The sequence below is a fragment of the Tyto alba genome, unplaced genomic scaffold (genome assembly GCF_018691265.1).
Source record: "Tyto alba isolate M040663 unplaced genomic scaffold, T.alba_DEE_v4.0 Super-Scaffold_2, whole genome shotgun sequence".
NCBI lineage: Eukaryota > Metazoa > Chordata > Aves > Strigiformes > Tytonidae > Tyto > Tyto alba.
The window spans coordinates 20084012-20097141 of NW_024881282.1; the positions used below are offsets into that span (position 1 = coordinate 20084012).

The window sequence follows — 13130 nt, forward strand, 5'->3', positions numbered from 1 at the left end:
GACTGCAGTGAAGCTATTAGTGGAGTTTTTATGGATTCGTTCTTGGGCTGGTTTCATTTCCTGTTTTTATTAGGGACATTAAACATCTTGTCATAAAAAAGTAGTAGTGTGTTACTGAAATTGTTGTGAAGTTGGGAAGTATTTTCAGCACAGAAGGCAGCCTCACAGAAGGGACTTGGTGACCTAAAATGCCCAGAATGCTTGAATGTTTGCACATGGGGCTCAAGGAGAGCTCTGCTGGTGCCACTGCATATGGCACTGGTAGGATACAGTCTAAATGCAAAGTGCAGTCCGTCATCTGTGTTAAAGAAGATGTGTGGAAACTGAAATACGTGCAGAAAGGTTTTACTGGGTTGATCAGAGGATTGAAAAGACTATCAAATTATAGTGTCGATCTTGGCTTATTTAGCCTGCAGAATGAAAACTGACAGTGTACGCTCTTGATCTTTGTAAATACATTGAGGTTAAACATCAAGGAGAGTAAAAAAGTCCTTGAGGTAGAGGGCAAGAATGAATTGGTTTGAATGGGTCACAGGAGAGCTTAGGCTGGATAATATGGAAATTTCAGGTCATGAGGAATGAGATTTTGAGCTGACTTGAGGAATTTTTTCAGAGAGGTGGGAGATGAAGCATAAATGCTTTCTCTCTGCACTGTATGGTAGGAAACAGCTTTGTAATTGTGGACATTTTCTTTGTGGAAGTTGTAGGCCTGAGAAAAGCCCCAAAACTGTAGTTACATGGGGAGATTTGTCTACAACCTCATCTACTTCACCTTTGCAGTTAACCTTTCTTTGAATTTGGATGGGCAGCCTTGCTGAAAGCTGGGTACTGTTAACTGGTGTTCCTCACAGGTACTGGTGTTGGGGATGAGAGAAACTGCAACCCACTCAGCAAGGTATGAAGGACTCTAGAAAAGAGAGGTCTTTTGACATGCAGGTACTGGTGTAGCAAAAATTGATAGGTGAATCCATATGCTTAACACAGGTAATATGGGAGAAAGCTCTGCAAGAAACTGCAGCTATTGTTGTTCTTGTTAATCCAAGGCTTCAGTCTGTTTTTTAAATTAGAATTTCACAGATTGCAGCACCTGTCACTGAAGAGAGACACCTGCTAATAGTGTCCTGTGGGATAGGTACTACAGTTTACCTCAGGCCTTTGATATTCCTCAGAGGGCTTCTTTCCAGATGCTTACTAGATCTGAGGATAATTTTATACAAGAGAAAACCTGCAGTGATCTTCTTACCTTGATCTGCAATTCTGTGCTGCACTTGGATTCTCTCTCCGTGCCTAGGACAGGAAGGTATTAGATTATCTCCTACATAAAAGATATATATGCGTGTGTGTGTGTGTATAAAGATAAGATTTGATAAAGCAAGATCCTACTTGAACCTTAATTTAATGATTTGCTTCCCCCTAATTAAAGATGTTTAGAATTTTGTATTTTTACAAAAATGTGAGATTAGAGGTGCTGCTTGAGGAGGCAGTCAAGGTGATCTAACACCTTGCAGAAACCCCCTTCCAGAAAGTGCAGTCCTGGTTCCCTGCCTCTGCTGTGTGCTCCTGTTTCCTTCCTTGCTCTGACAGCAGCACACATCCGACCTGTCAGGAGGCTAATTTAGAATCTAAAGCCACAGAAGAAAGCTTGCTTTTTTTTTTTTTTTTTTTTTTGTAGGGTTTCTTCTCTGCCAGTTTTGCTCCCTGAACTGGCTTGTTGCCTGTTTGGGCAAGCACTAGTGCTCAGTGGGGGCATCAGCTGCAATGTGGGATGGGAGAGGGGTTGAGTACAGTGCTGCCAACAGCAGGTAGTTGTTGAAGTGGCATAACTGCATTGCAAACCCAAATCCTACCCAGCGAGGGAGTGCGGGACATGTTTAGATTGAATGTCTTCAGATTCATTTCTTTGCAGTTGTGTGGCTCCCCAGTCACTGCAGCCCTGAACATTTCTGGAGCTAGCTGTGTTAATGATATAGAGGTGTGAAAAGGTTCTGTGTCTTCAGTTGATCTGAGAATACTATGTTGAAGTGACATGCTAAAAGAGCATCATCAGCAGTGACATATTGAGATATGCTTGGGGATTGTTTGCTGCATCAGATAAAGATCTGATGTGCTCTGTTTCTGACTCAGGAGCCAGTGGGATGTGAACGTGGCACTCTTTCCCACTTTACCATTCATCATTTTCAAAGACAGAGTAGAAAAAGTCTGCCCTGCGGGGACTTCATTAGGGATTTTGTCTAGGCTGAGATTTGCTTTGCCGTTTGAATGTGCTCAGGCTGATTTGGTGATGTGCAGTATGCAGTTCATTTGGTTGCATTCAAAAAGCTTAAGAAATAAAGCTTGTTACAGTGCAAATCCATTATTCCCCCCTTTATAAAGCCCCTTGGCTTCTTTTTCATTCCCTTTATAAAGGCAGACTTCTTCTGTTACTTTTGATTTGAAGATCAGATTTTATATTCGTGTTCCATGACTGCCGCTGCGGAAAAACTTGGCTTCTGGTGTGGATGCTGCATGCTTTTGAGGTCTGGCCCAGGCTGTACATCTTTAATCTGCTAAACTTTACTCTTCAAATTTAACACAATTGTGAAGGCAACTGTGACTCAGGAGAAATTTTGACTTGATTCTATTATGGTTGAAATGCCATTGACTTCAATGTAATCAGGATTAGACCTGCTCCTGTAAAACCACCAATTAATTTTATGGTTATGTCAGCAGACCCTGATCAAGATAAGAGTTCTACTGTATTCATAATTTTAGAAACCTATATCTAGACAGAGTTCCTGCCCATGAGAGTCTGCAATCTAAAGACAGTCTTTTAACACGTGAATTTTTATTGCTTTTGCATAGCAAGGGGGATTTTGGCCCGATGATGCCTTTGTTAGGACAGCATCTAGTGTATAATCTGGACTCAGAACAGGAAACTTATTGGGTTAGACTTCACAAAAATCCTTTGTGTAATTTTAGAATATACAAATGTAGAATTTAAACAAAATAATCAGTTTTTTTGTTTGTTAGGTTGTTTTTTTTTTTTTCTTTATACTTTAAAAATTTGAATTCTTTGGAAAGTCCATGTGCTGCTGGTACCTGGTAGACCATGTACCTGGTCTTTGAGTTCTTCAATCACCAGTTCTGCTGAAGTTGTTATTATATATCTTTTTTTTTTTTTTTTTTTTTTTTTTTTTCCGACAGATTGACAACTTCTTTCATCAAAGTTGAAATTAACTGCATGGCTAAAGTTTGACCCATTGAAAGATAGGTCCACTGATGTGCCTGTGTGTGTGAGGAGTAGGGGGCTCGCAGAGGAGCAGAGCCACTTGACTTCCTCTGGTGTTTCCCAGAGGCTGGGTCAGCTCTGTCGCTGAGAACATAAATCAGGGCATAGCAACACCAAAGTTATGTGGATTTTCTTAGGGAAATATTTTTTGTCCTACTCAGAAAGTGAGATACTAAAAATTGTGTATCTAGATCCATGCCTTTATAGTGCGATTGCCTCTGGGAAACGAAATGGGAGAAGTGTCCAAAGAGTCATCTCTGGAGAGACTACTTATGAGAAATGTTTGCCAACGGAGGAGCACTGCTGTCTAAAAGGGCAAACCTGACATATTTTCTTCAGCAGCAGCTCTTTGAAATGCTGGCCTTCTTTTGTGTCCAGAAAAGGTGGGAAATTAAAAGGCCTCATTTTTAAACAACTTAAACTCTGTATGGAATTGAGTCCTGCTGGATCAAGATCTTAAAGCACTAATCCTTTGCTGTACTGCCCACCAAAGCACTGTAGATTTTAAAATCTCTCTGGGAAATTTATTGGTTTCCAAGACTCCAGTGGTTGTTTGGAATTTTGGTGAGGAGGACTGGATCTTTCCAAAATGCAGTAGTCTGTGATGCTTTGTTTATTTGATGACCCCCATCCAGAATGACAATGTGGTCAGTAATGTGCCTGTCCTCTCAGCTAGTACCGAACAGGTAATTTTACATAAAATCAACAACAAGATATAGAGACAGGCTTTTGTTCATCAATCCTTGACCAAATCATCTTGCTGAAAGAATATAACATGGAGTACTTCTATAGCATACGTTTTTATCACTAGATATGTATTCTAATTATTCGGTCCTCATGGCAAAGTATTTTATGAAGGACCCTGAGCATTCTGCTGTTTTTATTATGATATCTTGTAGTTGAGGGATAAGGTGCTTCTCTAATGATGGATAAATCCAGTTTGGGGGTTGATCACTGAGTGTAGCGACTCATGCAGGTTAAGTACTTTTTATCATCCACTTTACAATGTCTTTCAGCATGTGAGTTTAGCTGCTCTTGCAAAAGGCAGCACTTCTGCTGAAGGAGGGCTATCTTTCCTTTAACCCGGAGTTCTGTGCTTAGAGAACAAAGTAAACAATACTGTAAACAAAGTCAAAAATACTGACAAAACACTTTGATGCTATACTCCATCTTAGTTGTATTAAGCATGTTTTATTTAAAAATCTCTGTTCAGTTAAAAGCTTAACTAGTATTTCAGGCTGAAGAGAGTGTGTGTAGCTGTAGGATAATAGCTCTGGTTTGACATACACGTTGTCTTTTGATAGAAGAGAATTTGTAGAGTGGGGAGCTGGGGTAGGTCAAGTTACAGCTTTCAGTAAATCTGAGCGTGCCTGAAATGGTTCTTTTAGTTCTTAAAATATTTGTTGCCTTTTTATCATTGCATGCCTGATCCAAGTTCCTTTTAAGCTGATGGGAACTTTTCTCCTGTCTTCTTTAAAAATTGGCTCTGGCCCCCATATCAGATTGCATACCACCTTGCTTTCTGATTCTTGGAAGGGTTCAGCCAAGCGTTATGAATTAGATGCTTAGATAACATTGATGACTGCAGTTCTTGATTGTGCCAGGGAAACCAAAAATAAAATAGAGGTCAGAAGCGTGACTAGTAAGTGGCACAGCGTGGGCCTAATCCTGCTGGTGCAGAAGGGAGGGGAACACACCTGCTTGTTTGTTTGTTTTTTAAGAGTTGACTGTCCCGGTCCTGCTCCGTTGTGGTGTGAAGAAGGAAGCTCTTCAGCTGTGAGAGAAATGATGCTGTGACAGCTTATGAAGCCCGAGGCCTGTCCCTGGAGCTTTGTCATGACTTCTAACAGCAGCAAGAGCAGACCCTGGGTGTTTAGGTGAAAATGAGTTTTCATCTAATGCACTTGGCTGGGCAGATCTAAACGAAACCTTCATGGACATAAGCATGGCTGCTGGTAGGCAGTCTGTGCTGGCAGATGCGAACTCAGGCACAGTGGGGTTGCTCTTCCTATAATGTCCAGGGAGGGCATGCTTAAAGCTTGACAGATGCTGCAAACTTGAAATCTCAAAGGGGTGGATATCAGTAAAACCAAGAGCTGTGGATTTGGCAGTGTCAAAAAGGGATGGAGGCCTAATTGGCATCTCATCCTCCTGCAGCTCATGTCAGAAGACCTCTGTAAACAACCCCGGGATAGCGTAGTGCTGGATCCCAGTCTTGTCCCTCCAGAGGAGGTCCATGTTGGTTTGGAGAGCAAAGGAGTGGGAAAAGAGGGGCAAAGGGACAAAGGGAAAAAACAGTGAAATCCCTGCTGCACTGACAGTCTTCTGGGATTTTATTGTTGATGCTGAAGCCTACTTGCTTTGTTCAAGGAGCTCTGCTTTTCTGTTTCCTTCATCAGGATGTGGAAGCACCACGGTCTCTGTGTCTGTGCAGCTGTTGTGGCTTTTGATGATAACACTCCCAAGGGGACCAGGTTCTACCAGGTCTTGGGAACTTCACAAGCTTTTTGTATGAAAGATATTAATCTTTAAGCATGCTCATAACTGTTCCATGGCAGCAGTACAGAACAGTCACACTTTTTTTTTTTTCTATAAGTGGGGATTTATGTATATTAAAAACTTTATACAAATTAACTAGAAGTTTAGGAGGAGAAACTAATGAATACTTCATCTCTGTGAACATACAAAGTGACCTCACGTAGGGAGAATGCAATTGCCCAACTGTGTTTTTGCTAGGACACCTTGCCTAATTTCCCCCATCTTCTAAAAAGTGCCATGAAATATGAAATGAGTGTGAGTGGCAGCATGGGTGCCTGGCTATTTGCTTGGTCTCTTTTCTGGCCCTGCAGGGTTTCCTGCTGTCATTTTTGAAGTGCTTGTGGAGAAGCACTGACACAAACACAAAAAAAGAGTCAGCTACTCCTTGTGGCAGACTTTTTTTTTTCTTCTGTTTTAAAATGTTCTGTCAAATTATTAAACAAAGCATTCTGAAAAAAGCACTACTTGGGGAAACCGTTCAAAGAAAGCTCTGTGATATTCACCAAGTCAGACACTCGATGTGCAGGGCTTGCCTTGCGCTGCTGTCTAATTGGGAAAGTAAAATGGTGCTGCTCGGACACGGATTTTTGCCTTCTTGTTGTGGCTGGAGGTTGTCTGCCCAGCCAGAGACTGACAGGCTTAGCATGGGACGACACCACAGCAAATGCTAAACTGCACCTTTATTTATGACAGCTCTGTATGAGTGTTAATTATTAGCTGAACGTGGTATGTTCTAGAGGCTGTTTGCATTACAGCATGGGAAGGGCCAACTGCGTGTAAAATGTGTGTTTGTAGGCAGAACAGCAAAGAAAACCACTCTGGAAGAGAATAGCAGTTTTTTGTTGTTGTTTCTCTTCACTAAGTATGCAGTTTTTATTAATATCATAGAGACCTAATGAGGGGTTTGCATGAACTTACTTAGGAGACTATATATTTAAACGTGATTTTATTAAGATAGGGTGGATTAACACAGAGATAACTTGCAGCAGGTATGTAGGAAGTGCTGACTGCATCAGATACACTTCTTGTTAATAGTTGTTTGGACTTCTGGATTAGGTGTTTTCTTAAGTGCCTCTATTTAATCAGTGTAGCAGTTTGCAAAAGGGAAAACTGTACGTGGCATAGAACAGAATAGTTTGCTAGACATAAAATGTATTGGTTGTGATTTTAGGGCTGATGGTCTGAAGAGGTTTCCTTTTGTCAAGTTACAAAATAAATTGGAGTTTTATCTCTCTAAGGTTATTTAAAAGAAAAAAAAGAATACAGATGTGTTTTATATAGGACCCTGCACTGTGTTTTCAACTACTAAAGAGCACAAATGTCTTAACATTCTTTGGAGTCATAAAACCAGTCTCTGGGCAATCTACATGTTTTGCTTATTTCCACTTATTTCCAATTAGCTGCTTCACAGAGATTTCTATTTTTAAACAAGTTGACAAATCTTACATTGTGATGGCTATAACTATGTACTTTATAAATTTAAAATCTCACTTTTAATTGATCTATCTGGAAATAGGATGACATAATTATTTTTATTCCTGGTTACATGGTGGAAAATGTAGGAAGGGAAAGGGATTCTGGGCTTGCTAACACTGACAAGGCATTAGCAGACTTCTGAATTAAATCCGCCCTTGTTATACGTGCATCTTTGCACAGTTCAATTATTTGAACATTCCAAGTTAAATAACAGGTTAAAAAAATCCCAGATAAAGCATGGAAATGTAGTAAAATGCGAATCAATCGCTCTGTAGTGGAATACTCTATGAACAGTCCTCATAGAAAACATGTGATATGTGGTACAACATCTGATTTATATAATTTTGTGGTCACCTCCTTATTTGGCCCCTGAATTAAATGATTTGATCAAAGCAGGCAGCCTCCCCTTTCACAGGAATGCAGGTTACTTTCCATAGCTGTTTCAGTTGGGTATGTTTGGTATTTGTGTCAGCCTTCGACAAAGATATGTATCGATGTTAAGTATGGTGCAAGGAAATATTGGCACTGGAAAAATGATAGAGAATCCAGTTGCTAGAATGAAAGTATGCAAAAATTGCTGTGTTCTAGGACTAAATCTCATTTTTCAACTGTGTGTACAATGACTTTCTAAAAGTCATAGCCACAAGGGGAAATGCAAGCCAGTTGTGATCAGGAAACACCGTTTCCTTCCCATACTGGGAGAGTTGGCTTTCAGCAAGGCTTTCACATCTGAAGGTGGTGAGGCAAGAAGGTGCATGTTGGCAGGATGGACCAGCCTCACCCATGTATTATGCTCATTTCTGGCTTGAATAAGGGCATGTGTGCTCAAAACATGAGTGTAACCTAGTGTTAAGTATTGTTGTGGTAGTATATGGTTTAGTGGTGATTTGGCAGTGTTAGGTGAACACTTGGACTCACTGATCTTAAAGGTCTTTTCCAACCTAAATGATTCTGTGACTCTACACAGATGACTATCCTAGTGGATGTTGGTTTCTGTCTGTTGTGGTATTACATGAGCCGTTATTGTAAGGATCTCTCAGGGCATGGGAAGAAGGTTATGCTGGGATTTTGGTCCCCACATTATTTACAGAGCCTGATCCGAAGTCACTGACACTGCTTAACTCCAGTGGTCTTTGATAACACCCACAATTTCTATGTGTCCTAGAAGGAAATGGTTTGATGAATTTATAAATAAATTATTTCACTTATCTGAAAGTGTGATTGTTAGTATCCCTACATATCTGAACCTGCATCCTGATTGTTCTGTTAAGTTCATGTTGAAGTATTTTCCTACTGTCTATACATGAATTTCTGAGAATTTCGATGAAGGACAAAAGAGATGTAGTCGTGTTGTAAGTGGATGAAAAGTTAAACCAGGATAAGCTTGTAAAATAAAGATTGAATTTGTAAGCTTGAAATCTATTGAACTCATCCAGAGCACAGTACAACACAAAACCTCTTATTCAAGGTCTGCTAGTTAAGTGTACCACAGCACTGTCATGATCCATCAAACCTGCCAGATAAAGAGGCTATTTTAAAATTTCCCCTTCAGGGCATGGGGAAGTACTGTTCTTGCAAAGATAGAAATTTATGAGGATGCTAAAAAAAATGCAGATTAAGTGAATAATTAATGAATTCAAGACAGGACTGAAATATCTTCCTAAAATGTTGCTATTTTTAGCAGGGAATGCTTCTGCAGTCCTTGTCATGTGATCCTATTGCCTTCTGAGAGCAGAAAAACAATTTGAATTAGTTTCTCTTTCCCCATGGACCTATAGGCCCAGCATATAATACCCTTTAGCATCTGCTTCTGCCTTAAAGCAAATAAAGTGATTTTAAACCTCATGCGAAATAAAACACTAATGAAAGCTGTACTTAAAAGACAATCTTTATAGCAGCTGAGTAGTTTTTACAATAGTTTGTACACTGAGGCTGTACAAGGGGGCTACTGCAATGTGTGTGACTTGCAGCTGCTGCTGGCGTCCAGTAATATTCATTGCTGCTGCAGTTTCTAGTTGTCAAAAGACATAGAGGCAGTTATCAATAAGAGGTTGCAGGATCTGATCAAGGATCTAATAAAAACAGATTAGTGCTGTTTTTCCCTATAACCAGTACAGAGTGTTGCTATGTTTGAGCTACTTCTCACATTAAAAATGTTACAGTCAGAAATGCCTCTAAAATAAATTGTTATATAGAGCCGGCTTGCGCACGGGCTCACATTTCCGCACGCACTGCTCAGATGGACCCGCAGGGAGAGAAGTCTCCTGGTTGAACCGCAGGAGAGGGTGCGAAGGATGGGACTGGTGTCTTCTTGTCCACCACAGGCTTCTCCCGAGACTGTGCAGGCCACAGCCACCTGGGTCACACAAGGACGTGGCTGCTGCTGTAGTGAACACTCAAGTGTTTAACATCCAAAACATGGCCCTGTTGGAGATTTCTCCTTCCTGAGGGGTGATGAGGTTCCCAGTGACCATCAAAAAGAGAAAGTCAAGAGCTGCTTACTTGCCGCCTTTCTTGCCTGCTGGAGTTTCCACAGGTTAAATTTAGAAGAAACCTCCAAATCCCAAACACTTAGGCACTGAGGAGGACCCTGGTTTTGCATCCCAGTACCCAGTTTGTAGTGGGGTGCAGGGGTGCTGTCTTCCTCTCCCCACTTTGCAGAGGGGTTGCTCTCCCCACGGTTCCTGGGTGACTCCTGTAAGGTGTGTAGGGCTCCTTGGACCTGGCTGGGACCCCAGTCCCCAACCCTGGTGGGCTGCAGAGCTCTGCCCTGGGAGCAGCGTGCTTGCCATGAAAAGCAGCAGCAAAACATCTGGGCTGAAGCACGTTGCTTTGGGAAAGGGTTGTGAGCTGAGTCCCAAGTAGCAGAGGTGGCCCCAAACGTGCCTGCGGCCCCAGGGCAAGCTGTGAGCTTCAGTGATGGTGGGTTTGGGGAAGCTCCTGGATTAAGCCACAGATGATGGCTTCTTGGGGGAACTGGAACTTGAGCTGTGGCTCTTTTGTTGTGTTCAGGCACATATTTATGTCTTATAGGTGCCATAAATGCTTTGCTGCATCTGGGCCTTGGTCTCTATTTTTCCTTCTCTGTGTACCTAAAAGGACTGCTTTAAGATTTAATGTCTTTAAAACACATGCACAGAAGTCTGTGTTGTGTGGAGCTTTCTAATAATTAGAAATTGATCCTTGATGGATCGCTTTGGTTGATGTGAGTGCTATTCAAGTGAGAATGCTTGTTAAGAAAAAATGTATTAATTTACCATTATTATGTTTTTTTGTGCCAGCTGAAAAGGCTATTTCCAGGCTCACCCATGCTAGAACTCCACCACCTTTTTTCCAGTCTTCTTGCTCAGACACTTGTGTGTGTCCTTCCTAAAATGAATCTGGTTATCAAGTGGCTGCTTTTTAAGCAAACCCCATCTATTTAGACCAAAAGGATGTAGAGGGCTACACACAGACTGAATAAGTAGGTGAACTGGAAGGAGTGAGAGACAGTGGCAGGGGCATCTGATGAATGGTTGGTATCTTCAGAGGGTCCTGTCAGTAGGACAGGACACAAGGACAACCCTAGTGAAGCAAGCCTGGAGGAGTTCCCTCGCCTAACTTCATCTCAGCCCATGGGGTTTGTGCTCCTGTTTGAAGCCCTCTTGGGTTGTGGTTACATGAAACAACTAATAAACCAAACAAAGGGTACTAAATTGTACCCTTTTAAAATTAATGAAATGCATCAAGTTCTCCATGCAGTGAAAGGACATAGAGATATTAAGGCCCTAAATTGTATTGCAGCCCTGCAAACCAGTTCCAGTCTTCTTTATTTACATCTGTTTGTTCGAATGCCTGCACTCAGGATTGAAGCAATTATAACATCTTGTGAGATGTTTGGGAATAATCAGAAATTAAAATATCTGTTTTCAGTTTTGTTGTTGCTGTTTTGATTTGGGCAACAAGGCTTTTAAAGAATAATTTTTTCTTCACATAAAGTTATCTACCCTTGTGACTGCTTAATGAAATATCCAGCGATACAGCTTTACTTAGCTAAAAGTGGGACTATTGAAATGGTTCATTTTGCAAATTGAGCAAAGACGTACTGATTTCAAGCTGTAAAAATAGTAATTCTTTTTAAAATAGCTTATTTTTGTGGCTATCTATCTCCTTACTGCTTTTTTCTTTTCTTTTCATAGGAAAAATTAACCCAGGAGTGTGTATTCAGAGAGCAGTTTGAAGAAAACTGGTATAACACATATTCTTCAAATCTATATAAACACGTGGACACTGGAAGACGATACTACGTTGCGTTAAATAAAGATGGGACTCCAAGAGAAGGGACTAGGACTAAACGGCATCAAAAATTTACACATTTTTTACCTAGACCAGTGGACCCTGAGAAAGTACCGGAACTATATAAGGATATTTTAAGCCAAAGTTGACAAAGACAATTCCTTCACTTGAGCCCTTAAAAAGTAACCACTATAAAGGTTTCATGCGGTGGGTTCTTATTGATTAGCTGTGTCATCACATCAGCTCCACTGTTGCCAAACTTTGTCGCATGCATAATGTATGATGGAGGCTTGGATGGAACATGCTGATTTTGTTCTGCACTTAAAGGTTTGTCCTCCTGGAGGAGAGCCTATGCCCACTCGCTTGATTTAGTACGAGAGGGAGCGCGAGAGAGTGAGTGCGAGAGAGAGAGAGAGAGAAAGGGAGAGGATGAATGGGAGTGAGAGCGCGCGAGAGAGGAGCCAAGGGGAGGAGGAGGAGGAGGAAGGCCTGATGCATGCTGGGGAATAGACACGCTTTTAAATTTTTGATCAGTTGTACTTCGTCATATATCAGCATAGCTGCCATACTTCGATTCATCAGGATTTTTGGCTGGTGGCCTGCTCAAGTGTACGCTGCATTTACAAAGGCATGGAGGGTGCAGTCTTACTTAAACAAGAGACTTTTCAGTTAATCGCTCTCTGGGTCTCACCCCACTGAGTTTAAAGCAAAGACCTCTTAGTAAAAAAATAAAAATAAAAAGTTAAATTTATTTATAGAAATTCCAAAGGCAACATTTTATTTATTTTATATATTTATTTATTATATAGAGTTTATTTTTAATGAAATATGTACAGGCCAGATAGGCATTTTGGAAGCTTTAGGCTCTGTAAGCATTAAAATGGCAAAGGCCACTATGAACCTGTGGTAAATTCATGCAAGTAAATATAAAGGTGCATGGATAAAAAAAAAATAATAAAAAGGTAATAATAATAAAAATAAAAAATTCTAGTGACCCTCATGTACTAAAGGCGACAATCTCTTTTGTGCCCATATTATTGTACAAGTATGCACACCACTCATGACACTGAGTCCTCACTCTTCTGACTGCTTGTTTCATAGCTTACCCCCAGAGGATTAAAGAGAAAACTGGGTCTTCAACTTTTTTTATGTGTCTGTAATATTTCCTCTCTGGTAAAGTGACTTCTTACATTGTTGTAAACTTCACAGCTGTGGAAAATATAGGGGTTGGAATATATTCTACTTGTTAAAATCTATTGCAGATTATACCAAAGCTAAATGATAAATATGCCTTTTTTTTTTTTTTTTTCCTAAAGCAGAATGCCAGAAACAACATAAGTAATACCAACAATTGTACTAATTTTAAGATTCCACAAATAGCACATAACGGTTTCAGAGGGCAAGAACCAGGTTAACAGGATCACTCTTGTAAACATGTTTATTTGTGCACTTGACTATCTACTATGAAATTATACAAGTTCCATAGGGGTCATTGTAACATCTTTTATGGAAAATTGCTTTCAGTGTGAACTGTCATAATACATGATATTAGCACCCTTCCTAAAGTAAAACT

The 13130-nt window shown here is 40.5% G+C and overlaps 1 protein-coding gene across 2 annotated transcripts in view; it reads left to right on the forward strand.

Annotated features, from left to right (window-relative positions):
- The window catches only part of FGF9 (fibroblast growth factor 9), a 56233-nt gene extending 43350 nt beyond the window's left edge, over positions 1-12883 (forward strand). For both annotated transcript variants that reach the window (XM_042793259.1, XM_032991123.2), the window contains exon 3: positions 11461-12883. In XM_042793259.1, the coding sequence (XP_042649193.1) occupies positions 11461-11706 (246 nt within the window). In that variant the 3' untranslated portion in view covers positions 11707-12883. The remainder of the gene's footprint in view (positions 1-11460) is intronic.
- Positions 12884-13130: the final 247 nt, after the last annotated feature.